Source organism: Tachysurus fulvidraco, chromosome 4 (genome assembly GCF_022655615.1).
Source record: "Tachysurus fulvidraco isolate hzauxx_2018 chromosome 4, HZAU_PFXX_2.0, whole genome shotgun sequence".
Taxonomy (NCBI): domain Eukaryota; kingdom Metazoa; phylum Chordata; class Actinopteri; order Siluriformes; family Bagridae; genus Tachysurus; species Tachysurus fulvidraco.
Window position 1 is genome coordinate 1,249,763 of NC_062521.1, and position 27,046 is coordinate 1,276,808.

Consider the following 27,046-nt stretch of genomic DNA (forward strand, 5'->3'; position numbering starts at 1 on the left):
AGCTCATCCTACAGAAACTGTGTCTGTTCCCCGAGTAGTGAGATAAAAAAAAAGGTTAATGCATGAAACAGTTCTCTAAATAATCTTACTGTAATTATAGAGCAAACAAACAAACAAAAAACACCAAAGAAACAAAAACAGCTCCTAAACATTAGCTTCTGAACAATAGATCACCCAAAGCATATCTCAGAAAATAGCCTTACTGCACCGTGTGTTCCTTATTGAAACTTGGCTTAAACCAAATGATCACATCAGTCTAAATGAGTCTCTACACCATCAGGATATATCTGTAAGTCTCACGTCCCTGACCATCATCAGACTGGTCATGGAGGTGGTGTTCACACTATCTTTAGTGATCTCCTTACTGTTTCCTTTCCATCCCTCTTGCTCTACAGACCCCCAGGGACCTACACTGATTTTCTTAGAGAATTTGCAGGTTTTCTTTCAAACCTATTGGTTAATTTTGATAAAGGAGATTGTAGGAGATTGTAGAACAGACTATCTGTGTCTCATGTCTAAATTAACCTGCCTGATCGGTCTGGACTTCTTACTGTACCCTTAAACACAAACGATCTAGACGTAAAGACTAACAGCATAGACACAATCTTCTCTAGTACATTACACACTGTTGTCCCATCTGATTAAAGAAGGTTAGAGACAAATCACCTGCACCGTGGTATAATAGTCATATTCACACCCTCATGAGAGAAACCAGTAACCTCGAGCGAAAGTGGAGAAAAACTAAATTAGAAGTTTTTACTGTAGTATTGCGTATAAGGACAATATGTCCAGCTGTAGACAGGCTCTAAAAGCTGCTAGGGCTCTGAGCACCTGAGCAAACAGAACAATCCCAGGTTTTTATTTAACACAGTGGCTAGATTACAGGTGCACCTGAAGTCTCTAAATTGTGTGGTCATGACCTGTGATGGATTGTTATTCTATCCAGGGTAACCCTGGCAGATTCCAGGTTCCCTGCTACCACGTACAAGCTAAGCGCTACAGCAGATGTCTGGACTACAGGTCTACAAGTGTTCATACAGACAGAACACAGATCCAACAGATACTGTACAAATACGGCTCATTTTTATTAAGAAAAAAACAAAAAACAAAGTGTTCAAGATCAAAAAAACAGAACAGAAAACAGACGAAATTAGTTCATATTTCACCAACCAGTAAAACCACCTGAAGAGAAGAACGGGACTTTATAAAATGTTTATATATATATATATATATATATATATATATATAGTCAAACAAAACAGAGTGATAAAGAAGCTGCCTTACAGTCAAATGTATGAAAAATAGTCATTATGTACTTAATACAGTGAATCTAATGAAGTCGACATGTTTATGCTACAGCACTTTTCACTGGTTGACTCTAAATGTGTCCAGTTGGGAGGTGTTTCCTGTCCTGAGATTATTCAGCATGGAGATTTGCGTTTATGTTGCTGCCTACACGGTACCGATACTCAAGACGAACTCTTACTTCTGAGTTTTTCATTCTCCTGAAACACACACACACACACACACACACACACACACACACACACACACACACACACACACACACACACACACAAAGCAATGAGATTTTCAGTCAGGACACTCGAATATGTATAAATCATTTCCTGGTGCTTCCAGGTATATAGAGGTTCTTTCTTTTAAACCGGAACCCTGACCATGTGTTCACCTCAGACACAATAAGAGAAATACGTTTATCAACCAGTCTTATAGGGGAACTCTGACCTCCTGCAGTTTGGTGAGCTCCTTCTTCAGCCTGACTAGGTATTCGATCTTCTGCTTGTGGTTCTGGTGGCCCAGCAGTTTGCCGTTCTCCTCGGCCAGGTGGTCCACCTGCTTCCTTAACACCTCCACTTCCTGTCGCAGAAAACGGCAGGACAGCGTCAACACAAGTTTAGCACACGGGTGTGTTACAGGAGCATCAGTTCCGTCAACGTTCTCGTCTGTTCAGACAACGGTGGGTGGAGTTTACACGGTCGAACCGTCAGAGAGGTCAGATGTAACGTGACCTCTAAGGAACTACCTAAGCGTCAGTGAGCGGATGCTGAAGTCACCTGCAGAAGCTCGTTGTCTTTCTCCTGAAATTCTCGCACCTCTAGACATCGGTTCCTCAGTTCAGTGGTCAGCTCCTGGATGCATGTCTGAGACTGGGTCAGAGTGACCTCCTGGTGCTGTAGTCTGACAAACACACAATTCCTCATATATTTACATAAGAGTGTGTGCGCACGTGTGTGTGTGTGTGTGTGTGTGTGAGATTTTCCTTCTCACCTCGTCTGCGCTTCAGCCAGCTGTATCATCAGTGTACTCTGAAAGACAGAAAACTAAAGATTAGAGTTAATAAACGCTGATATTCCTGCAGTCTGAGGATGCTGTGATCGTCACCTTCGCACTCCTCTCCTCGTGCAGCTCTCGCAGCACAGACTGGTGGATCACGTTCTTTAGATTCCTACAACACACACACACACACACACACGTGTCTATTACAATCAGAAAGCTAAAGTTTTAGTTGAAACATTTTGGTTTGTAGACTATAACGTTTTAGAATTTTTCCAGTTTCTATCACGTCTTTTCTTTATTATTATTCTATCATCTTCACTATATTGTTAACGTTAATGACGAGCAAGGTCTCACTCGGTGGGGTCACTGTTGGAAGACTGTTGGTTCTGTGTGTTATAGAACTGCTCCAGTAGATTCTGGATCTCCAAACGCATATTCTCCTTTTCGCTGAGCTGAGCCTGGAGACGTGGGAAACACAAAAACACTAATAAAGACGTGTCCCAAACGACACACAAGCACACTTTTCCACAGGCTACACTATTCACTCTTCATTATGGTGTGTGTGTGTACCCTGAGCCGCTGGATCTCGTCGTTCTTGTCCGTGCGCTCAGCGCTGAGTTCGGCCAGCAGCATCTCCATCGTCATCATGGAAGAGCGCCGACTCTCCAGCTCCTTCTCTTGATTCTCCAACAGTTCAGACAGATCGGTGTTGAAGCTACGTGGAGTGTGAGGCATCTACACACATGCACCACACACACAGACCACATTACTAATACACACCTGTGCTACATATATCAAGATTGAAAATTTCGAAAGCTGTACAACTTCATCCGACTCCATCCACTAATTTATAAAATAAATAAATTGATAACTCTACCTGTGGGTTCATTTTAGGTGTAGCAGAGGCATGACCACCATTTACAGTCCTCATACTGAGCTGTTCCTCTTGTTGTTTCAGCTAGACACACACACACACACACACACACACAATCATGCCCTGCTCACATCGACCATGATGCCCACTTAGACTCGCTTTCGGTTTAAATTGCAGCCCAGTAAAACAAGAAGCTCGTGAAGGACATTGTCCTTCCCCAAGGTTCTACCTGTTCCTGCAGTGTGCTGATGGACATGTCCTTCTCAGTGCAGAGACACTTGACTGACTCTAGCTCTGACGTTTTCTCCTCTAAAACATTGTTGAGCTTCTCCACTTCCTCGGTGACATATGCCAGATCCTCCTGCAGCAGTTCCAGCTGTAGAACACACACACACACACACACACACACTAATTCATTTGTGTACTGCCATATAAGGACATTAAGGGCCGTCTATAGGTGGACTCAATGTTCTCTTTAATTTATTATGTCGTTATTAATAAACAGGCCAAAGGTAAAAGGGTATAGGAATCTGTCTCTCACACACCTCGACACGGTCAGAGGCCAAGCGTCGGTCTGAAGCCTCTCGGAGTCCCTGAACTTCCGCCTGCATACTAGAGACCAGTTTGTTCATGTCCTCTCTCTCTGAACACACTGCACCGTACTTCACCTGCAAACACCACAGTGTCAGGGCTCAATACTGATCTCTAAGCATTGATTAACGATGAACAGTTAATAAAAACAGGCGTTTAAATACTTTATGACTGCACACTAAGGACAATCGTAAATTGATATCAATACACAGAAGAGGAAACACTCACAGTGATATCGTGGAGGTCGGCATTGATCAGAGAAAGGCTCTGATCCTTCTGTCCGAGCTCAGAGCGCAGATCATGTATCTGCTTTACCAGGTCCGAGATCACAGCCTAAACAACCCCATAAATACAGATTATAGTCACATTTACATAAACAACATTTTCTGCCCCACCAGACAGCTAACCATAGAGCCGAGTGAAGACTAGCACACGCTTCCTCCAGGACACTTGAGGACAAACTAACCCCTGCCACCCAGACAGAACAGCCATGCTTGCTGTACTGCACCCCTGGATACACTCACGTTATCCTGCTCCGTCTTCTGCTCCAGGCTGGAGATCGATGCATTCGCACTGCTCACACTCTGCTCCAGAGATTTAATATGCTCAGACTATTGAGAGGGAGAGGGGGGAGAGAGAGAGAGAGAGAGAGAGAGAGAGAGAGAATGTCAACAATTGAAGAACTACTGTAATCTGAAGTCAGATTAGATCTCTCAATCAGTTATTTTTCAGTAAAAGGTGTAACAGTGTGTACACACACAGACAGACACACACAGACACACACACACAGACAGACAGAGACACACACAGACACAGACAGAGACACACACAGACACAGACACACAGACAGACAGATACACAGACAGACACACACAGACACAGACACACACAGACAGACAGACAGACACACACACAGACAGACAGACAGACAGACAGACAGACACACACACAGACACACACAGACAGACACAAACATACAGACACACACACAGACAGACAGACACACAGACAGAAAGACACACACAGACAGACACAAACATACAGACACAAACACATACAGACAGACAGACACGCACAGACACACACATATACATACAGACAGACACACACACAGACACACACACATAGACACACACACCTGCTGTTGGTTTTGAGCACTGAGCTCCAGGATGTGTTTTTTCAGCAGCGAGTTCTCCTCCACAGCCTGCAGCAGCTCTCTGTATGAAACAGTACAGGGTTCAGACTTTCATGTTCATACTCATCACGCCATCTTCATCGGTCCTTCCCTCCTTCCATCATCTTAACTCGACCATTCCCCAGTTCCATCTACGTTTACACCACCTGCTCTAAATGTACCAGACTGAACGGTGTAGTACTAGTCAGGTATGTTTTATTATGTTGCTTGTAGAAGACAACATTGTTGTCAAAATCAGATACGTCTTAGCCCCTTGTCTGATGTGTGCTGTTACTTTTCTAAGCGATCCGAGTACCGTTAGTTCTTACTTGGAGGTGTTCTCTTTATCTGCTTTCAGCTGTGACTTCAGACTGGTCATCAGCTCTCGCTCAGTTTGAAGAGTGTTCATCAACTCCTACGCAAATAACAGATAAATGACCTCTAATTGTAATACATCACATGTTTATCACATTTTTCTGTGGATTTTCTCCATCACAGAGAGAGAGAGAGAGAGAGAGAGAGAAGGGAAGCAGACAGACTCACGGTGATGTGCGTGCGCTGCTCGTTGTATTCTCTGGTTTTGTCCTCCAGCTGTTGCTGATACTGATCTGCTTCGAACTTAAACTCGGCCTGCAGCGTGTCGAACGAATCCTGTAGCACACGCTGCTGCTCCTGAAGCTCCTCCCACTCCAACCTGACACACACATTCACACACACACACACACACACAATAACAAAAGCTCCTCATGTCCCGTGACGGTGCCTGTTGCTGGTGTGACTGTGTGTATCGGCTCTTACCTGACTTTGTCCAGCTGCAGCTGTGTGCTGATTAAGCTGTTAGACAGCTGTGTGTTCTCTCTCTCCTGCTCCCTCTGCACCTCCTCCAGCTGTTTATCTGACGACTGCAGCACGACCCGCAGGTCACGCACTTCACTGCGCAGCACTGGGGGGGGCATTAGGCAGATATTTAGCATCTCTGTGTCTACAAGTTTATGTGTAATGCCTAGGGATGGGTCTAGAAAGGCATGTGTGGGTGTGTGTGCGCGCGTGTGTGGGTGTGTGTGTGTGTGCGCGCGTGTGTGCTCGAGTGTACCCTCCACTGTCGCTCTCTCCTCAGAGAGCTGCTGTTCCAAAGTGCTCACACTCTCCTGCAGCTTCTTCTGCTCCTCCATTAGAGAACCTTTCTCTGCACCGAAGTCCTACACACACACACACACACACACACACACACACACACACACACACAGGAAGTTGACCATGTGGTTACACTACATCATAACAGAATTCCATCCGTTTTAATTGAATAAAAACATTTGATTTCTCTATTCTATAAATGAAATTAGTGCTAATTTATATTTGTCATAAAAACGCGACTATATTTTAAAATAAATAAAAATATATTTGAATAATGTTTTTTTTTTGTTATCTATTCAAACCGAGGATATCCGACCTCCGCTCTGCGAGTGTGCTGCTCCGTCACCGTAGTAACCTGCTCTTCCAGCTTGCTGATTTGCTGAAGCAGCTTCCTGTTTTTGGCTTCCTCCTCATCCAGCTGACTCTTGATGCCCGTCATCTGCTCCTAAAAAGAGAGAGGGGGGGGAGACATGGTGAGCGTGCTGGCGTACCCCGTGTGCCTGATAATGGTACGCTCCACTCAGAGTTACCTGCATTTGTTTCAGCTCCTCAGTGAGAGCCTCACAGGCCAGCTCACTCATAGCAGGAGGGGGTTGTTCGCTGGCTATGTCCTCTAGGTCCGAGTCGCACCCCTGGCCATTTAAATGCTCTGGGCTGGACAGTGGCACCAAACGGTTCCTCGGGTTATACGTTTTAGTCGGCGTCGTCAGAATCTATGAGAGAGAGAGAAAAAAAACCATTCCATGGAGGTCTAGGCACCTAAATAACCGGGCTGCGTCATTTACCTTAATGGTTTCAGCGTGGATCTTATTCAGCTGTGACACTTCCTGTTTGGTGTGAGCTTTAGTAGCTTCCAGAATGTTCTCCAGGTGCTTGTTGGATTTTTCCAGGTAGCGTTTCTCAGCCTCCAGGTCGAGCAGCTGCTTCCTGGAAAACAGGAAGTGATCATCAGAACCACTTTGGTACAAATAGCTACTACTGCAGAGATAACATTAACATTACGAAGATCTAATTCGATTTATTTGTGTAGCGCTTCTAACAATTCCCATTGTCTCAAACCAGAAATACAGAAACAGGAAAAAAAATAAAAATAAAAATAAGTAAATAAATAGCAAAGTTTAAAATCATTCATTCATTCATTCATCTTCTACCGCTTATCCGAACTTCTCGGGTCACGGGGAGCCTGTGGCGTCATCTCAGGCGTCGAGGCAGGATACACCCTGGACGGAGTGCCGACCCATCACAGGGCACACACACACTCTCATTCACTCACACACACACACACACACTACGGACAATTTTCCAGAGATGCCAATCAACCTACCATGCATGTCTTTGGACCGGGGGAGGAAACCGGAGTACCCGGAGGAAACCCCCGAGGCACGGGGAGAACATTTTCATTCTGTAATTAACATCAGATAAAAGGTGAAAACGCCTCTCGTTTTGAGAGCGTCCACAAACTCACTTGCTGACTTGTTTGTAATCGTCGAACGCTTGCACCGTGGCGGTGAGCTCCGACTGTTTCTGTAAATACTGAGCCTTTAACCTCTCCATGGAAACAGAGGACAGCGTCTCCAATGTAATCGGGGTGGAGCAGGTAGGTGGAGCTGTCAAAGTGGAGGAAGCGAAAGAGAAGCGAGACATCATCATCATCATCATCATCAACTACTGTCAGCCTGAGGGCCTACTCCCAAATCGCACATCTTCACTTACCCCCAGCTACACCTGCACCTTCCTCAGACTTTAAGACCTCCTGAAACGTCTGCTCCAGCTCAGCTGCAGACTGGGACGCAGCCTCCAGAGAGAGCTTTACTGACTCCAGAGCTCTCAGGCTGCGCACTTCCTCCTTCAGGCTGCAGTTCTCTGCTACATACCACTTCACGCGTGGGTGATGTTCGACCTGAAATAGTACAGACAGGTGTGTATTTGTCAGCGTGTGTGTGTGTGTGTGTGTGTGTGAGGGCATGAGACTGCATACGTATGTACCTGATCTCTGAGCAGACGAATCTCCTGAAGCAGCTGATCGATGAGAATCTGGTCCTGCCGTGCCGGTTCCACTCGCTGTCCCGTCTCCAGCTCCCTCTTCAGACTGGCGATGCGATCGTCTCGGAATTTCAGGATCATGCGGTTGGACTGAATGAATTTTTCCTTCTGTGTCAAGGCCTCTTCCAGACGAGACACCTTCTCTTCCAAGACCTGCACAGGAACATGCAAAGATAAGGACATAAGACCAAAAAAATCTCTTCTTGTTTTAGGTGTGCGCGCGTGTGTGTGTGTGTGTGTGTGTGTGTGTGTGTGTGTGTGTGTGTGTGTGTGTGAAAGAAACCTTCTTCTCATCTTCTCGTCTCCTCCACAGTCGTACAGCCTGGAGGAAGCGAGTCTTATGCAGAGAGTCAACTTCAGATGCTGCTGCTATCAGAACACACACACACACACACACACAGACGTGCAATTGCGCCTCATACGTTAACAGCTGCATGTGTATTTATTCTTAGAGAATACACAATGTGTGTGTGTGTGTGTGTGTGTGTGAGCGTACTGGTGTGTAACTGTGGCCCCCCGGGTGCGAGCTCAGTGCCGTTACAGCGAGCGGACAGGGTGAGAGCTAACTGCTCCTTTAGCTTCTTCACTTCAGCCTGGAGCTGCTTCACATTTCCTTCAGTGTCCTCGTTTATCATCGCCTACGGTGATGATCACACAACACTTGATTCAACGCCTTATTTACATTCATTAACATTTTAATTTACCACCACACTCACATACCAGATGCAAAACAAATAAAAAAGAAAATTGAAAAATAGTATCTAAAGTGTCTAGGATGTGTGTAGTGTGTTAATGTGCCTTGTTTTTGATGAGCTTGGCCCTCTGGGCGAACTGCAGTGTGGACAGAGTTTCACCAAAACACTTGGACCCTGGGTGGACATTAGCAATGATGTATGTCTTAGCATTGCCTCCAAGAGAGTCCTGTTAAAACACACACACACACACACACACACACACACACACACACACACACACACACACACACACACACACACACACGTCCGTGTTTCTGTCACGACTCATCTAGAGATTTAATGTACGTGGTATGAAACCCTTAAACTTCTGACCCTGAGCAAGAAGGTGAGTTTGGAATCACGGTAGCAGATGTGTCTGCTGCGCCCATTGGACACGTCCACCAGAGCCATGATCACCTGACCCAGGCACATCAGTGAGCGGTTAATGCTGCTCGCCTCCTGCGGGGTCCAACGTCAGACAATGTGTAAGACCACTCATCGTTTTGAAACAACATTATTCATGAAATAAGACACACCGGCAGTCACAAACACACCGACCTTCAGGCGTGATCCTTCAGCATGCGTGTCTCTCTGCCTCTCGGATCCCGCCAGATCTACCAGGTTGAGTTGAGACTTTCTGATGTTCACCACTCCCTCTGCCGTCTCCTTGGACTCCAACGTCATCGAGAAAACAGCATGAGAGCGTGACGACTCACGATTCATAGATGTGGATGCCACGCGTCGATTACGCCATCCCATAGATAACACCTACACACATACGATCTTTTTAAGGAAGTGGTTTTCTGACCTATTTCTAAACTTGTCTGATCCGCCCCCCCGCCCCATCGGTTCTTTGCTCTTAAAAAGGTGTGTGTGTACCTGGTAAGCCTCTGCAGCTGAAGCTGCGTATTTCTCCACTGCTCCTTCTACGAACACTCCTTTCTTAATGTCCTCTCTGAGGAACAGACTCGCTGAGGCACTGTCCAGGAGGTCAAAGATCTGCTCGTTGTAGATCTCGATGAAGGAGCATTTACACAAAAAGTTCTTTGCTCCTGCAGACTACACACAAACACACACACACACAGATCCATTAAAAATCACCGGTACAAGATAAAAGTTTAAACACGCTGTAACTACAACTTAATATTATTGTGTAACGTGTCCAGAACATCTGGCTAATAAAATCCCACAACGCACTGCAACAGGTTAGTGTCAAATATGATGCGACACACAAAGTGAAGATTACCCATAATGAACTTCTACAGTGAATACTGGGCAATCTAAGACATAGAAGTGACCCTGTACGTGTGGGCGGAGCTGCTGAAGTGTTTGGGGTGAGGTTTGAGTGCAGCGACACACCTTCTCCACCTCTCTGTTGATGAGGAAAAACAAATACTCAAAGCTACGAGGAATAACACCACGCAGCTCATCTGAGAAATCCGTCAGCTCGTTCGGCCCTAAGACGCAAACCCACACACACACACGCGGTTCATTAGCTGTTACAGTGGCATGCTGACAGACCCTTAGTGTGTGTGAAACTCACCCAGCATGGTGAAGGTCTTCCCTGAACCTGTCTGTCCACTACATGGTTGAGGGTGAAAAAACAAAGAGTAGAAAATGATATTTAAAACACAAGATTAATAAAACTTAGATATATATTCTATACATATATACACACACGGAAAATTAAACAGCCTGGAGGACTCACTATGCGAAGATGGTGCCGTTATAACCGTTCATACACGACTCCACTATGTTTTTAGCTACAGATGAGAACACGGATTCCTGCAGGACAGACAGGAAACGCACAAACGATCAGCAGCGCTTACAAAAGTTGACACTAAGAAAGCCCTTAAAACGAAGCTGAAGGTTTAATAAACCACAATTATTATTATTATAATACTTTTAAACCCTTAAACATTTTTTTTTTCACCATGGCGATTATTAGGGATTTAATTACTTCAGTTCCCGTAACTTATATTAAATGTGATTTCGGCAACAATGTGAGTTTTTACTCTTTTGATTCATTACATATCATTGTAGAAATGAGTTTATTTCAAATTGTTGTTTCAACAAACCTGAATAACCGTTTGTTTTAGTATAATATGTTTTAGATGATTTCAATAAAACTGCTAATTTACATTTAATAACCCAACATTAAAACACCGAGTCACAAATCGTCTTTATTAGTGATTTAATTCTTGCAAACTGTTTCAGATCTGTTTCTTTTCTCTCCGCTCACCTGAGACGTGTCCGTGTCTGCCACATGATCGTAGGTGAAGTTTCGTGGCTCGGGTTTGGAGTTCAGACGCACCGTGTGATCCGAGGTCACGGCCAAACACAAACTCGGATCGCCGTCTGTGGTCAGCCGGGTGCCCTGGGTCAAAGGTCGCACACGCACGTACACCTTAATGGTGTCTCCATCACTGCTGTTTAACAGAGACAAACAGATTAATAACGAGAAGGATAGAAAATAAACGCTTAATATTCAATGATCAGAAAATGAGATAAATGTGAAATATACTGTGTTCATTTTGTTTGTGAATAAATGTAAAATGTTCTGTTTTTGAAGACGGAAAATCAGTGTGTGAATTCTGAACTGGTTGATTTTCAGATTCACTGAATTAATTCTTAAATGCCACACTTTCGGATTCACGGGACTCACGTCTGAACCGACTGATTCACGGGACTCACGTCTGAACCGACTGATTTCACGGGACTCACGTCTGAACCGACGGATTCACGGGACTCACGTCTGAACCGACGGATTCACGGGACTCACGTCTGAACCGACTGATTTCACGGGACTCACGTCTGAACCGACTGATTTCACGGGACTCACGTCTGAACCGACGGATTCACGGGACTCACGTCTGAACCGACGGATTCACGGGACTCACGTCTGAACCGACTGATTTCACGGGACTCACGTCTGAACCGACTGATTTCACGGGACTCACGTCTGAACCGACTGATTTCACGGGACTCACGTCTGAACCGACTGATTTCACGGGACTCACGTCTGAACCGACTGATTTCACGGGACTCACGTCTGAACCGACTGATTTCACGGGACTCACGTCTGAACCGATTGATTCACGGGACTCACGTCTGAACCGATTGATTCACGGGACTCGCATCTGAACCGAGTGATTCACCGACTCACATCAACTATTTTTGGCTGAAATGACAGTAAAAGCTTCTTGACATTTAATAAAGGAGAAAGATTTGGAAGTAAATAAATTATTCACAACTCTACAGAGTAATTCACTGACTCACATCTGAACACTGACTCTTTCTGCCCAAACCTCTAGACTTGGATTTTCACTAAACCTGAATGCTTTAGTTTAAAAATAAATAAATTCATTCTGAAAACTGCGTGTCTGGTGTTTTGGTCTGTGAGGTGAAGTTACCTGTTGTATTGTGAGGATAAAGTCGTGTCTCCGGACCCTGAAGACGACAAATATACAATATTAAACACAATAATAAACAAACCGAACAAAATAACAACTGCTCCCAAACTGCATCGGCGTATAAACATTTATTAATTATTATTGATAATTATTAATCTACAATAAAACTACTTAGGGCTTTTGTTAATGAAAATGATGAAAGTAGTTTTTTTTTGTAGTAACAAAGAAATGGACTTATGCGAATAAACCCAGCAAACCTTTACTTTTTATGTCTTTTTTTAAATAAACAACATTTGGATCAAAATACACTACTGAGTTAGCCTAGCATGCTAACAGTTAGCTTAGCTTCGTTTAACAGCTCAGAGCCTTTTAAAACTCAGGAGAGAATAAACAAGCAAACGGAGTAAATGTGGGGTTAGTTATTAACTACCTTTTCCTTTGTGGTTCATTGTAGAATAATGACACAAATGAAATAAAGAACTAAAGTCAGTAAAACAGCTCCATTCGGACCAAAACAATTCGAAATTGGCGCGACGGGATTTTCACTCGGGTCGTGCCGGAGGATGTTTAAATGACGCAGATCACCACCTGCAGGACTGGAAAGGAATTACAACGTCCTACTGAAACACCGACTGTTGTCACATACAAGACATTTTTTTCATGTGGAAAACGATAAAGCGTGATTTTTGAGCACCAGACTGATCATGATGCACTTTATGTGGGCAGGACGACGTACTTTAAGTCCTTAGCACGGTGTTGTGAGACCGTGTCAACTATTTATGGCTGAAATGACCATAAAAGCTTCTTGGCCTTTAATACAGGAGGAAGATTTGGAGGTAAATTCACTACTCTGGGAATAATAACTATATTAATATCATTCACTCGGCATTTCACAAACTTTATTGGGTATTAACATGACTTTATAACTCGAGAGATTAATTCCTAGATTCTTTTGACATACAAAGCTTATCTAACATTGTGAAGTTAAAAGTATTCAGCGCACAAACGTACAATAATAAAAAGTCCCTTCATTTCAAATGCTCACTTGGATATCGTGACAATTTTTAATAAACTGTACAATCGTAACTTTTACACGTTGAAGTCCCACAAATTGGGGGGGGGGGGGACTCGATAAACAAATAGAAGATTCTTGAGTCATGATGGTTGTGTATATTCCCTCGTCTTCCTCCCTCAGTGACCAACACTCCACTCTGACACAGATATCTCTCTGGTCTTATGCTTTAAATTCTCATTCTCTCCAGTGTTCCTGATGTCATTCTTTCCCCTTCCGTTTCCCACGCTGTCGGCTCTGAGCTACACTTACGGATGTACGTTTACCCTGTAGAACTCCCCAGGCTTTCACCTCCATCTTATTGCGATGAAGTGAACATTTGACCGACTAAAAATGGAAAATAACATCTCCCATGAAATGAAAGCCCCACATGAAGCTCAGTGCAGATCTGCTGGACAAAGACAGGAGGTGGAGTTCATGTAAATAACATGACAAGCAGGCAGTTATTGGTCATTTAATGCAGAAGAAGCTGTTTATTTTAAACCTTTCACTGAAAAGAAGTCAGTGTTACACGGTAAAATTCTCTTAATTCAGTCAGTATACAAAGCACAAAAATAAAGACACACACACACACAAACACAGACATGAATAAAGAAGCTGCTCAATGCTGTTGCACTTTCGCTATCAGCTCATCACACAGCTTGGTGACGTCCTCCACTTCCTTCGTCTGAGAACACACACAGAGAATAAAATCACACACGCAGTAAGGACGCCTGCTAATAAACAGCAGAGTTCCTTTACAAACGCCTCACAGGAAACAGTGAGGTCACAATGAGACACGAAGGAGAACTCAAGACTAGAAACTCATCTGAAGTTCTAATCTAATTTGAAGTATTTGACAGTACAATACCTTCTGCTCCAGGTTCTTCTCCAGTGACTGCACTTTCAGTTGCTCCCTCCTCAGCTGCACCTGAAGGGTAGAAACCTCCGCTCCCATCTTAGTGCGCACCTCTGCTATATGTTTATTCGCCCTACACACACACACACCAAGTTTCAATCAATGACAACTGATACGTCTTGTGGTTTGGGACGTAACCATAGAGACCACTGCACTATATTAACGCTTAATGTACTTAATGTGTCAGCAAAGCACTAAATTAATCGCAGCACACAGTGCGAGGGGTTTGCGAAGGAAGGATAAGGGCGCAGTTTACAGATTTTGGAATAACATTATTATGCCAGAACTATGGTTTCATCTGATCTTGTCATATACAAAAATTAGTTAGGCATATTGATAGGAATGAGGCATGGAAGGACGTAGCAGAGATTATTGGCAGCTGCGGCGAGTCGTTTCTAGTGATCGGATGACTTACTGGTCGATTTTCTCCTCTGCGTGAGTTTTGAGCATCTGATAACGTTGCTCCTCCTTCTGTAGTCTGGCCAAGTAGCTCTGAGCGCACTGTTTCAGCGTCTCCTCGTTCTACACAGAGCGAGAGAGAGACAGAGAGACACTAAGACTTGTACAGAATACCAGTCATCTCTAACCCCATGACAAACATTTCTTCATTCTAATTGAAATTAAAACGAGAGGAAGTCTAGCAAGCATCTACAAGTACTAGTTGGCGAGCCGCACACCTTCTTGAAGCCGTCGATGACTTCCTTGCGCCGGTCCAGGCGCTTGACGACGTCAGAAAAGGAGCGTTCCATGTCGCTCAGCTCTTTACCCAGCTGCTGTTTCTCCTGCAGCACTTTGCTGAGCTCGGCCTGCACCAGCTCCTCCTTCTGCTTGTGCTCGGCTAGACATATAAACACACACACACACACACACCTCTTCAAGTTAAGCAGGTTTTTGATGATCATGCAGAGAGGAAAGAAAACCTTGCTGTAACACACCTGTGATCTGGGCAATGATGGCCTCAAATTCTGACACGATCATCCTAGGAGGGACAAAGTGTTGGGTTACACATATGACTGTAAATTAACGTATGGCAATAAACACCGAACCCGTGTCGAGTCGGAGTGCGGCCTTACAACATGTGCTGATTATCCAGAGTCATCTTTTCAATCTGCACCTTCAGCTCTGCCTCTTTCTCCTCCGCCTACAACACAGGGTGGTTGTGTTTTTAACCGAAACTCAAGCACTTCTTTCATATAAACCAATTTCCCAAACAGAAGAAGGAAAGAAAAAGAACGCAGACGCACAATCGGGTCACTGATTAATCGTTAGCTGCACGTTTCTCACCGCACCTGTTTTCGGGTCTTTTCCAGAGCAGCGTCCATGTCATTCTGTGTGTACTTCAGCATGTCCACGATGACCTCCTCACTCCCCCGAGCCTGCGTCGGCACCAGCATCTCCAGCACACCACGGTCCTGAACTACAGGAGGTGCTGCCTGCACACAAACAACTCATTTATTTCTTGTCACTTGGACCCTGGACATCACCAGTGATCGTTCTAACACACTCGTATAAGCAGATCTACAGAGTGAACATGGGTCAGGAGTTACTGTGTGACGAGGTCATATCAACATAAGAGTGGTGTGTGTGTGTGTTTGTGTCTCTCACCGGTGGAGGAAAGTCCTCCAGCAGCTTTGTTCCTTCCTGAGATTTCTGCCTGACCTCCGACCTCGCAGCCTCCATCATCCTGCAGAACACAACCTTTTTTCACACAAATGCACAGAAACCAAATGCATTAAAATCTCACTGCACGAGGTGGAGCGCGACTAACCGAATGGCCAGAGAGGGACGAGGCAGACTGAGCCCATAGGTGGAGCCGTCCATGGCTGCTTTCTTTGGGCTTTCCTTCAGCAGAGGGTCAAACTTTAGATAGAGGGACTGCTTACGCAGAGCAGATTCCTTAAACTGTGCACACACACACACACAAATAAGAGAGACTGGATTGATTACCCCCCCCCCCCCCCATGCATTTTTAAACCCATTATTTGAATCACTCACATTGCATGATCCAAACTGCTCCAGATAATCAATCTGTCCATCAAGGTCACTCAGTACGACTGCACAAAAATTAAAATGACAATTCATTCAACGCTTGAAACATTAACACACACACACACACACACGCGCGCGCACACACACAGCAAGCACTTACACATGGAGCCAGGAACAAACTCATCATCGGCTGCAGCGGTGTCAAACGGCATGCTCTGGGTCAGCGTGCAGGGGAAAACCTGCTCCTCCATCTCCTGTGGCTTTGGAACATCCAGAACCTTGGGCTCTGGTTCTTCTGCTGCCTGTAAATGCAAACATGGGAGATGTTCAGGTCTGATATTTTAAATTAAATACACCAGTTAGGTTTGATGGACGATGCTAGACTTATTCAGTCGGTTTACACATTCTTGTAAAAACTGTGTGTACAAAACCTATTCGAGTTCTGCACTAATGACTACCAGAAACTGTTAGAGTCAGTGACTCGTCTCGTCTTTGGACTGTGAGAGAATTAAATGCTTGTATTTTTAAAAGACTGGAGAATGAATACAAGCCACATGACATATCAGGATGCTTCACACACACACACCTTGAACGATGGCTCAGCTTCTGCTGCCTTCTCGGATTCAGACGAAGGACAACTGCTCGTGACAGAAAGCAGAAACCAAAAGGAGTTAAAAATCATACAGCTGTTACGATTTAGGACCTCTTAAGGACCGGAGTTTACACTCTACACCTCACCTAACTGACCCGTGTGTGCGGTTCTCCACAGCGCCGTCCTGGATTTCGGTCTTTACTGGACTGGTGGGGATCGGATCATTACGAGGAGAAGAACCGTGCATGGTTACTGATGTACCGAACGGATTGAAGTTTGGATCGTTGAATTGATCGAAGTCAATAGTGTAGGAGCCTCTCGCTGGTGGAATGTCCATCGTCTCACCGCCTGTCAGCACGTCGCATGACTTGGGTTTAATTTCTGGACTTTTCTTCTCGACTGGAGCAGATGCTGGTCTCGCTGCGTCGGATTTCGCTTTGGAAAGCGGAGGCCGTTTTAAGCCGAGTCGTTTGGGTGGAGGTTTGCGCTTGACTTCAGCTCCGTCGTCAAAGTTGAACTCCAGAACCACGGGAGTCTCTTTTTGAGGAGCCGTTGAAGGGGCGGCGGTGTCAGAGCTCACCTCTGTAAGGCTAGGCTGTTCCATGGTGGAGAGTTTATCTTCTTGTTCGCTAGTCACCTTGACGTCTTTCACTCCCGAGCTCGCGTCCTCGACTTTACACGGTGCTGGACTGAGAACGGGTGATTTCCTGGAGACCGGAGGAGTGTTCTGGATTTTTGATGCACCACTTTTAAAAGGGTCCACCATGTCAAGATTCTCAAAATCAATCTCATAGGATCCTTTAGGGAGTGGAACTGAAACTACATCTTCGTTAACTGGTTCAGGAACCTCGTTCGCCACATCGTCAGCACCGTGATCCACGGGAGTCGCTTTCCTCGGCTCGATGATCACCGTACTGTCCGTGGAGGTGCCGTCTGCTGAAAAGTCTGCCAGGGAATTCTCTACAGACGGAATAAAAGGGAGAGTCTCGTCCAAAGACACGTCGGCCTTCTCCGTAACGCTGTGCGCCTCTTCGGTAGCAGGCGCCGGCTCCGTCAGGGCGAGTAGGTCGGACAGCATGGCGGCGGGTTTGAGTGGAGAAAGGGTCATTTTACTGGAGCTCTGGAAGGGATTCACGGAGTCCAGGTTGTCAAAGTCAACGTTGTAGTCTCCTGTGCTCTGAATGGGCATGTCATCATCGGGGAAGGACGAGTCTGTTTTAGTGGGAGCGTCGATCGGGAGCGTGGAGGTGCTGTGCGATGCGGGTGACCTGTAACACCAGGATATTATTTGAGCCTTGTGGTTATATTCAACTCCTACATTAACATATCATTGTTCAGCACTCACGTGAGCGTCAGACACTCCAGGGCCTTAGCGCACTCCTCGAGAGTCGCCGTTTTACCAACACGACTCGGCGACATGATCTTTTTCGTGACCGGATCTCTGAGCGGGGTCTGGAAACAAACCTGGAGGAACAATCAAAGAAACTTCCTGACCAAGTTTCACTGTTTAAAATGACATTCCTCTATATCTCAAGAGAGCTTTCAAAACAATGAAAGAATGTTTCCTACATCTCCCATTACATATAAAAGGTAATGTAGCTACCAAAACAAGCACAAGACAAACAAATTGTAAACACAAAACCCCATAAAAAGTCATACCTTCATTCCTTTAGGGATGTTTTTGTGAACGTTCTCCAGCTGAGACTGCCTCAGGATGGACGGTCTGCCGGTGGGCTGATCCAGAGCAAAAATGTCAGCGGCCGATTCTGACAGGACACGTTTGTGTGAGGACAGTGCGTCCTGGTTCTCATCGTTCACCACCTCTGAGCTCATACTGAAAGGAGAGAGAGAGAGAGAGAGAACATTTCAGTACAAAGCCACACCCAGTCTGTACATCACACACTCCAACACTGAGCATGTGGGTCTGCTGATAAGAAGCATGCTTTCAGGCTGTAAATAAAACATCACTGTCACAAGGCACGTGGAGGAGGAGTGAAGGGACGTGATCTATACGTGACCCGGCACGTTCAACTACGGTTCAACCTACAGTTCAACACTGGACATTATTAAATATCCGTAAACATCAGTATGGAAATAAACAACGAATTCACTTCACTTCTCTGATGCATCACGAGGATCAGTATTTTATTTTTATTATATTCTTTTTTTTTTAAACCAGATTCATTACACACACTGAATGGAGGCAGTCAAATCATTCTGTTTAAACAGAAATTCTCTTTTCAATGTTAACTTATTTTCTTCAAACATAAAACCAGTCATTGCACATGAGTCACACATGACTCTCTCTCACACACACACACACACACACACACACACACACACACACACACACACACACACACAGACCATATGATAAAGATGTCTCAATAAATATCCATGACACACTTTAGATATTTCCACGCAGATTCTTGTCATGCTAGTTAACTAGTAATCGATGCTAACTCTAAAAGCCTGGTTAGAAAGACTCATTTTAATAAGTTTAATATATAAATTAAGTTAACAAGCTGACAACAAACCGCCAGATTACACAAAAGCATCGTATAGAAATATTAACATGGCAGAAATCAGTGTGTGAAACATAAAAGATCACCTTAGAACCGATCAGACTGGTGATTAGACCGATAACTAAAAACAGTGCTGCTCGTGTTTATGAGGTGATTTATTACACCGAGTGCTCGAGCTAAAGCGACCGTTACCACCGACACCAGGTTAAACATGACACACCACATTTAATGTTAAATATAAATCGTGTTAAGTCTTTAAACTTACCTCAGATTTCTAACGGAAATATTTTCTGTTTGTTCTCCTTCCTGACACAAAAAAAGACAGTTAAGAGCTCGCGCACCTTTATTCGTCTCGCTGCGGCTGGGAAAAATTTCAAATTTAAACGGCACCGCGCGGACCAATTACATTCACTGTAGCTCCCTGGAGGCGGGATGTAATACGAATCCACCAATGGAGCGTCAGACGTCACTTATTGGTCCACCCAGAGATAGACGTGTAAACAGACGAATGAAACTCGGCATTCAGTGAATACACGGAAATAAGGCTCTTGTGAGCATTGCTTCGTGTCAGTTAATATTTAAACACACACACACACACACACACACACACACACACACACACACACACACACACACACACACACACACACACACACACACACACACTGGTGTGAAAAAGTGTTGGCCCCATTCCTGATTGGTTTGCGTTTGTTACACTTTATTGTTTCAGAACATCAAACTAATTAAAATATTAGTTAAAGATAACACAATAAACACAACATGCAGTTTTTAAATGAAGGTTTTTATTATTAAGGGAAAACAAAATCCAAACCTACATGGCCCTGTGTGAAAAAGTGTTTGCCCCCTAAACCTAATAACTGGTTGGTCCACACAGCAGCAAGAACTGCAATCAAGCTTTTGTGTTAACTTGCAGTGAGTCCGTTACAGCTGAGGCTGTGGGGGGAATTTTGTACACTCATCTTTGCAGAATTGTTGTAATTCAGCCACATTGGGTTTTCGAGCATGAACCATCTTTTTAAGGTCATGCCACAGTCTCAATAGGATTCAGGTCAGGACGTTGACTAGGCCACTCCAAAGTCTTCATTTTGTTCTTCCTTCAGCCATTCAGAGGTGGACTTGCTGGTGTGTTTTGGATCATTGTCCTGCTGCAGAACCCAAGTTTGCTTCAGCTTGAGGTCACGAACAGATGGCCGCACATTGTCCTTCAGGATTTTTAGTAGACAGCAGAATTTATGGTTCCTTTTGTTACAGCAAGTCTTCCAGGTCCTGAAGCATCACATAATCACCATATTTTACTGTTGGTACGATGTTCTTTTCTGAAAGCGGTGTTACTTTTACACCAGATGTAATGGGACACACACACACACATATATATATATATATATGCATATATATATGTGTGTGTGTGTGTGTGTGTGTGTGTGTGTGTGAATATAGGAATGATATAAAAAAAAGGATATACATGTGTACGACACGTATTTCAGCCATATGTTTAAAGTCTTTCCTTTCAATCAAGAATGCATGATGTAAAACATTTTACTGTTTACGTACATGTGATGAATGTGAAACCTGAACACATTAATGTTATCCTCCTTATTTTAGACTGTTAATCAGACATTCTGTCGTGAACCACTTTAGACATTACAGTTCAGGGCTGTCCAGTCTTCCAGAAAGAGCCGCTGTGGGTGCAGGTTTTCAGCCCAGCTACAGAAAGCCAAGATCATTTGATCAAACAGGTGAATCAGGTGTGGCTCCTGCTGCATTGGTGTGAAAGGGGAGAAGACTGACATCCCTGCTTTAGGTATTTAAACACAAACAGTACATTAAAATGAGTAATAATTCTGTCGATTGAAATGCGTCTTGTGCACCGCTAGAGGGCGCCCCGTTGTAATATTTCTGTAGACTTTACACCAAAAAAGTACCTGTGTTTGTGTCGTCTGTGCACTTTTGATTGATAACGGTCATTATAACGCGTCATTAAGCGCTCAGTCAGCAGCAGACAAACTCCGATCAGTCACTGATGGAGACTTTTATACGTCAGTAAGTGAGTAAGTGCAGTAACACACACACACAATATAAATATACATACATATATATATATATATATATATATATATATATACACACATACATACACACACAAACACTCAATATATACACACACATACACACACTATATATACACACACATTCATATATTTACATACACACACACACACACACGCGGCCTTTGTTTGAGCCACAGCCACACGGACCAATCAGAACGCAGTGTGGGAGGATTTAAAACGAGGCGTTGTTTCCTAGGCGACCAGCTTCCGTTAACCCCCCGACTGACTAATTAGTTAAATAAACAAACAAACACAGGAAATAAACATCTGGTTTACTTTTGAGATGTGTGTCTTTAAATCACATCAGAACATCACAGGGTCACGTGTTTGTGTGTAAAATCAATCCATCAGCTCAGTGTGTAAAAGCGTCTAAATGTCCTTGTGACCTGCTACACTGGAGGCTACGGAGCTCTGGTCATTATTAGATTAGCATTAGAACTGCTGAAGATCCGAAGTAGCAAACTGTAAGCACTGGAAACATCTCTGCCAAGCGACTACCTCGGCCAAACCAGTTAAACTAAATTGTGTGCACACACACAACAGGATTAGAACAAAGATTAATCGTTTCGATCCAATCTTCCCATTCATTGTGTGTGTGTGTGTGTGTGTGTGTGTGTGAGACCAGTCATGCAGGTTTGGGAAGTTAAACGGTCCATTTGTTGGTGAATTTTTCTTCCTCATACAACTTCCAACACACACAAACAGGACAAAATAAAAAACTGCAATGTTTTTTAAACTGCATTTATTTTTTTTAAGCAAAATAGAATCTGTGATGTGATAAACACACAAATGACAAAGTATTTACACCACCACTGTGCAGATTCCAGTTGTGTCCAAAAAAAAAAAAAAAAAATTTGCATGTGCAAAAGGTCATCACATCTGCACACACATCTGAGGTAATTGAGGAAATCATGGAAAGACGAGCATCAATAAAATACACCTGTACATCAACAGAGAGCAGAGATTGTGTATTTTATCACCAACTCTCACCACACACGCACAGGATATAATGGATCATCTCATTCTTATGAAGAACAAAAACACAAAACACTTCCTGCTTCTAATGTGCAAAGTTCACCTGGTGTAAAAAAAAAAACAACCACCTGATTTCCTGTCCAGTTTAACCATCACACACACACACACACACAAACACATGTTGCTGAAATGTAAGCAGTCTCGATTCCTACATGTCACTCTTCAGGTGTGAAACCTCCACACAGACAAGCAGCTCTGAGGAACTGAGCGATCAGACACCTGCACATGCCCACAGTGTTTCTTGTTATCAGTCCTGAGTAAAACACAGATCATACAGAGATCCTCACCATCAGATCACAGCACGACAAACTCGGCTCAGCACCAGAAAGCACAGCGCCTGAGGTTTCAGGAACTTCAGTCTGATGAAGTCTCCAGTTTAAACCCAGTTAAAGCAGACGGTTGTTGGTTCTGGAGTTAAAATCATTTCTTACTTAGTCAGATTGTTGGATCATTAAGGCTGCGTGTGTGTGTGTGTGTGTGTGTTTGCGCAAGCGCTGATCTTGGCTATTATCCAGTGGGTGTTTTTGTGTCAGCTCTGAATTTGACTTGACTTGTTTGCATAGTGTTAATTAGCTTCAGCACCTTACACTAAACACCACATTTGAGGTCTTTACACCCAGATTAACGGTGTGATGAAGTTCATGGCTTTTTGAGGGCACAGAGTTTGCGCAGCAGGAGCTGTCGTCTGGCTCGGAGTTTCTTCCTCTCCTGTGCCTGACGTCTCTCTCGCACCTGCAGCTGCAGCAGGTAATCCGTGGCGTGGGTCAGGATGGCCACCTTGGAAGATTTGGCAGATTCAGACAGGCCCGGAATCTCGTTCCGGAGCATCTGGAAGCGAGATCGCAGGTCGTCCCTCCTCTTCCTCTCCAGGAAGTTCCTACGCTGCTCCGTAGAGTCTTCGGAGTCCGAGCTGCCCGGAGAGGACGATGAAGACGACGGAGCAGACAAAATGACCGGCTCGATCCGGGCCCGCTTATCGAGCGGCTCTTCGTCGTAGTCATCGTCGCCGAGGTGCCTACTGTGTTCGTCGTCGGATTCCGGAGACGGAGCGGCGTAGTTGTGCTGCTGCCGGTGCAGAGAGATGTGGAAGTGCTTCTTGCGTGGGCCGTACGGGTCGGCGCTCACGGCGATGGTGATGGGCGTGCGTGTGCGCTTCTTCAATCGGTTCTCCACAGTCACAACGTCGATCTCATCCTCGTCGTCATCATCTGAGGAAGAAACAGCAAACCTTCGTACTTAGTCTGTACAGCCAGTGAGAATTACACAGGATTAAACTGTTACTGAAAACAGACTTTAGCCAACATAAATGTAAAGTTTTAATAAGAGTCTTGTGTAAATATGTAGTAATTCAGTGTCTGTCGGATTTGTCCGGTGCAGACAGACGTTCTCAAGCCTTCAAACTGAATAAAATAAACGTGTTGTTTCTGATAAAGAAACTAAAACATACATCATGTCTTTACAGTCAAAGAAAAGCTCCAGCAGCTGAAAGTTTTCCATAAAATAAAATATCAGACTGCAGTAAACATCTTCACAATAAAAGGACCTGGTGTGTGGAGTCTGGCGTAAACTGTACATCTGTTCGTCTGCAGGTATTTTATTATTTTCTTGCTGTGTGTGAACTCACTTCCTTCTCTTAACGTGCAGAAAACGTCTAATGCATAAAAACCACGAATACAGAAGTACGAAAGGACACAAAAGATCCTTGTTCGTGGATTCACTTTTCAAACGTCACTCCCTGCTCTCGCTCGTGAGCTAAGGATGTGCCTCAGAGCAGGAAACCCACCGTGCTGCACTAAACAGGAAGTTACACACGACTTCCTCAACAACATTCCTGCGTTGCCGTAGTTGTGCGAGTGCTGAATCTCTTACCGGAGGAGTCCGAGCGTGACTCGGATCCCGAAGAGGCCGGCGTTTTTTTGGACTGAATAACCGGCAGGTTGAGGACGGCTGTGGGGTTCACACACCTCGTCACCTGTACGTCTGTCTGCCTGGCCGTGCTCTGGATGCGTGGTGCGTTCACCTGCACGAGTTCGTTCTGATGCGTTTCTGAACGAGGGGTCACTCTGGTGGCGTTAAACCCACTGCTCCACATGCAGTCTTTAATAACCACCGAGCTCAAGTTCCCGAAAACGTCTAGCGGGTCCAGCTTCTTCAGAGGAAGGATGCCGTAATCGTCCGGCACCCACATGCTCCGCTCAGGTGCCGTCAGTGGGAACGACGAGCGTCCCGCCGGGAAGGTCCTAGAGGGGGACACGGGTGGAGTGGGAAGCAGCTCGAACTTCTTCCAGATGTCCTCACTGGGCGCCGTGGACGTAAAGAAGTCTTCGACCCTGCCATCCATCTCGTCATAGAAGTAATGCTGGTGGTGATCGCACTCCATATTTAACCCACACACAGAGCTGGAGTCACAACCTGCGACACAACACAGTTAATACATCAAACACGGACAACTTTCATTAAGACTTCAGTGTTAATTAGACACGAGTGTGGAGTTTAGTGTGTTAATGAGTGTTGAGTCACGTTAATGAGTGTGGAGTTTAGTGTTAATGAGTTTAGTGTTAATGAGTGTTGAGTCTACTGTGTTAATGAGTGCTGTGGTGCGGAGTTGCGTGTTAATGAGTGCGGAGTTGCGTGTTAATGAGTGCGGAGTTGCGTGTTGGGGTCTACTGTGTTAATGCGTGTGGAGTTGAGTGTTAATGAGTGCGGAGTTGAGTGTTGGGTCTACTGTGTTAATGCGTGTGGAGTTGAGTGTTAACGAGTTTAGTGTTAATGAGTGCTGTGCTGAGGTGCGGAGTTGAGTGTTAATGCGTGCGGAGTTGAGTGTTGGGTCTACTGTGTTAATGCGTGCGGAGTTGAGTGTTAATGAGTGCGGAGTTGAGTGTTGGGTCTACTGTGTTAATGCGTGCGGAGTTGAGTGTTAATGCGTGCGGAGTTGAGTGTTAATGCGTGCGGAGTTGAGTGTTAATGCGTGCGGAGTGTTAATGCGTGTTGAGTTTGTACTTACCGTGTCATTGGTTCCCGTCCGGATTAAAGAGCAGAAGAACATGAAGCAGGAGCCGCGGCTGCAGGACAAAGAAACACAACAAACGAACTTCCGGAACAAAGGAGCACCAAACGGCGATAGAAACAAACACCGCGCGCCGGTGCACGTGCCGTATTAATCCGAACTCGGTTAGAAAAACGAGAGCGAACAAAAACGCAGTGCTTTTTTGTTTGCTTTATAAAAAAAAACGTGTATTTCCGTCTGTTACACACGAGCAGCACGAGACGCTACACACCGCACCCACGCGCGCTACTTTCGCGCCACAGCCGCGTCTTTGTGTAGCCTCTCGTGTACTAACCACGCCCCTTTTCACGCCTAACCCCGCCCACGATTTTCCCTAACCGTCCCGTTTTCCGTCCCGTCTCTTGTATTTCTCTGCCTTTATTTATCACTTTATCACAATAAAAAATAAAGCACTTCACGCTCCACGTCAGTCACACAAACACGCACAAAGCTATGGTCAACTGCACACAAGCCACGCCCCCGAGTAGTGACGTCACACTGGAGGTTTAACTCCAACTGTTTACATAACTGTCATCACATCACTATTATCATCATCATCACATCACTATCATCATCACATCATTATTATCATCACATCACTGTCAAATGAAATGACTTTCAATATGAATAAGAGTAATTACTGGACTAACAGGACAGTGTAATAAGACAGTGTAATAAGACAGTGTAATAAGACAGTGTAATAAGATGAATGTACCAGTAATAATGAGCCTCATCATTCACTCAGTCATTTTCACTTTAATTAAGTTTTCATTTTAAAATGTTAGAAACTCTGTATCTGTATCTGAGACTTACATCTTTACATCACAAAGCTGCAGTTTGGGTTTGTGAACAACTTTAACTGTAATGTCGACCATTAAGGCCTAAATATGTGTGTGTGTGTGTGTGTGTGTGTGTGTGTGTGTGTGTGTGTGTGTGTGTGTGTGTGTGTGTGTGTGTGTGTGTTTGAACACTTCTGTGCTGTATTTGGTCTCATCTGTATGGCTTCTGGATGTTGATCAGCTTACTGGGCTGTGTGTGTGTGTGTGTGTGTGTGTGTGTGTGTGTGTGTGTGTGTGTGTGTGTGTGTGTGTGTGTGTTTATGTGTGTGTTTAATTGTGTGTGTTTATGTGTGTGTGTGGTCCTGATACACAGATAATAATCTTCTGAGTAATAAAGTGTGTGTGTTTGTGTGCGTGTGTTTATGTGTGTGTGTGTGTGTGTGTGATGTGACGACACCCTGATTCAACTCTGTGGTGATAAAGACAAACATCAACACTGATCAAGTGGAGCTTTTCTCACCCGCTAGTGTGAAAGAGAACAAAATCACAGTGTGAACGACCTCTCTCTCTGTCTGTCTGTCTTTCTGTCTGTCTCTCTCATTCCTCTCTCTCTTTGTCTGTCTGTCTCTCTCCCTCTCTCTCATTACATTAAAGAGAAGAACATCTCTTACTAATAAACTTATTATTTAAAACAGAGGAGACCCCAGGAACATAGAGATT

At 44.5% G+C, this 27,046-nt stretch overlaps 3 protein-coding genes across 7 annotated transcripts; all 3 read right to left on the reverse strand.

Annotated features, from left to right (window-relative positions):
• Nucleotides 1-1,063: 1,063 nt before the first annotated feature.
• On the reverse strand, nucleotides 1,064-12,849 carry kif15 (kinesin family member 15). 4 transcript variants are annotated; one of them, XM_047812273.1, is made up of 35 exons: nucleotides 12,692-12,849; nucleotides 12,262-12,298; nucleotides 11,091-11,274; nucleotides 10,557-10,633; nucleotides 10,392-10,429; nucleotides 10,208-10,305; nucleotides 9,728-9,907; nucleotides 9,407-9,616; nucleotides 9,182-9,307; nucleotides 8,913-9,035; nucleotides 8,611-8,752; nucleotides 8,398-8,483; nucleotides 8,058-8,267; nucleotides 7,785-7,971; nucleotides 7,537-7,678; nucleotides 6,857-6,998; nucleotides 6,602-6,784; nucleotides 6,388-6,516; nucleotides 6,031-6,136; nucleotides 5,736-5,880; nucleotides 5,481-5,631; nucleotides 5,267-5,352; nucleotides 4,902-4,980; nucleotides 4,288-4,374; nucleotides 3,992-4,096; nucleotides 3,718-3,840; nucleotides 3,402-3,548; nucleotides 3,176-3,256; nucleotides 2,869-3,033; nucleotides 2,653-2,756; nucleotides 2,404-2,467; nucleotides 2,290-2,342; nucleotides 2,076-2,199; nucleotides 1,747-1,878; nucleotides 1,064-1,505 (listed from the first exon to the last, which is right to left on the reverse strand). In XM_047812273.1, the coding sequence occupies exons 1-35, from the start codon at nucleotides 12,708-12,710 to the stop codon at nucleotides 1,470-1,472; spliced, it is 4,101 nt and encodes a 1,366-aa protein (XP_047668229.1). In that variant the 5' UTR covers nucleotides 12,711-12,849; the 3' UTR covers nucleotides 1,064-1,469. The 4 variants fall into 4 exon arrangements, with proteins under 4 accessions (XP_047668229.1, XP_027024379.1, XP_027024387.1 ...); XM_027168578.2 differs by having other exon boundaries at nucleotides 8,398-8,480; nucleotides 11,091-11,277; XM_027168586.2 differs by having other exon boundaries at nucleotides 2,290-2,327; nucleotides 11,091-11,277.
• A 930-nt stretch (nucleotides 12,850-13,779) lies between these two features.
• Nucleotides 13,780-19,759, reverse strand: tacc3 (transforming, acidic coiled-coil containing protein 3). Of its 2 annotated transcripts, none has more exons than XM_027167596.2 (16): nucleotides 19,603-19,759; nucleotides 18,472-18,646; nucleotides 18,158-18,276; nucleotides 16,968-18,080; nucleotides 16,807-16,858; nucleotides 16,381-16,522; nucleotides 16,227-16,285; nucleotides 16,000-16,133; nucleotides 15,837-15,915; nucleotides 15,521-15,664; nucleotides 15,305-15,372; nucleotides 15,167-15,210; nucleotides 14,909-15,069; nucleotides 14,647-14,753; nucleotides 14,184-14,304; nucleotides 13,780-14,000 (listed from the first exon to the last, which is right to left on the reverse strand). In XM_027167596.2, exons 2-16 carry the CDS (start codon nucleotides 18,643-18,645, stop codon nucleotides 13,935-13,937), a joined length of 2,583 nt encoding a protein of 860 aa, XP_027023397.2. In that variant the 5' UTR covers nucleotide 18,646; nucleotides 19,603-19,759; the 3' UTR covers nucleotides 13,780-13,934. The 2 variants fall into 2 exon arrangements, with proteins under 2 accessions (XP_027023397.2, XP_027023391.2); XM_027167590.2 differs by having other exon boundaries at nucleotides 16,959-18,080.
• A 2,467-nt stretch (nucleotides 19,760-22,226) lies between these two features.
• mycla (MYCL proto-oncogene, bHLH transcription factor a) lies at nucleotides 22,227-25,836 on the reverse strand. Its single transcript, XM_027167611.2, has 3 exons — nucleotides 25,506-25,836; nucleotides 24,371-24,913; nucleotides 22,227-23,709 (listed from the first exon to the last, which is right to left on the reverse strand). The coding sequence occupies exons 2-3, from the start codon at nucleotides 24,879-24,881 to the stop codon at nucleotides 23,141-23,143; spliced, it is 1,080 nt and encodes a 359-aa protein (XP_027023412.1). The 5' UTR covers nucleotides 24,882-24,913; nucleotides 25,506-25,836; the 3' UTR covers nucleotides 22,227-23,140.
• Between the last annotated feature and the right edge of the window lie 1,210 nt (nucleotides 25,837-27,046).

What these genes read in the sequence shown, in the direction of transcription:
- kif15 (XM_027168571.2), bottom strand. An exon ending in CTGAAGGATCACGCCTGAAG is followed by an intron (nt 9,308 to 9,406) that starts GTCGGTGTGTTT and finishes TGGACCCCGCAG; the next exon opens with GAGGCGAGCAGCATTAACCG. An exon ending in AAGACAACGAGCTTCTGCAG is followed by an intron (nt 1,879 to 2,075) that starts GTGACTTCAGCA and finishes TTTCTGCGACAG; the next exon opens with GAAGTGGAGGTGTTAAGGAA.
- tacc3 (XM_027167590.2), bottom strand. Translation starts at nt 18,645, where the DNA reads ATGAGCTCAGAGGTGGTGAACGATGAGAACCAGGACGCACTGTCCTCA. An exon ending in CGCACACACGGGTCAGTTAG is followed by an intron (nt 16,859 to 16,958) that starts GTGAGGTGTAGA and finishes TGTCACGAGCAG; the next exon opens with TTGTCCTTCGTCTGAATCCG. An exon ending in TGGAGGACTTTCCTCCACCG is followed by an intron (nt 15,665 to 15,836) that starts GTGAGAGACACA and finishes GTTTGTGTGCAG; the next exon opens with GCAGCACCTCCTGTAGTTCA.
- mycla (XM_027167611.2), bottom strand. Translation starts at nt 24,881, where the DNA reads ATGGAGTGCGATCACCACCAGCATTACTTCTATGACGAGATGGATGGC. An exon ending in GTCACGCTCGGACTCCTCCG is followed by an intron (nt 23,710 to 24,370) that starts GTAAGAGATTCA and finishes TTTCTTCCTCAG; the next exon opens with ATGATGACGACGAGGATGAG.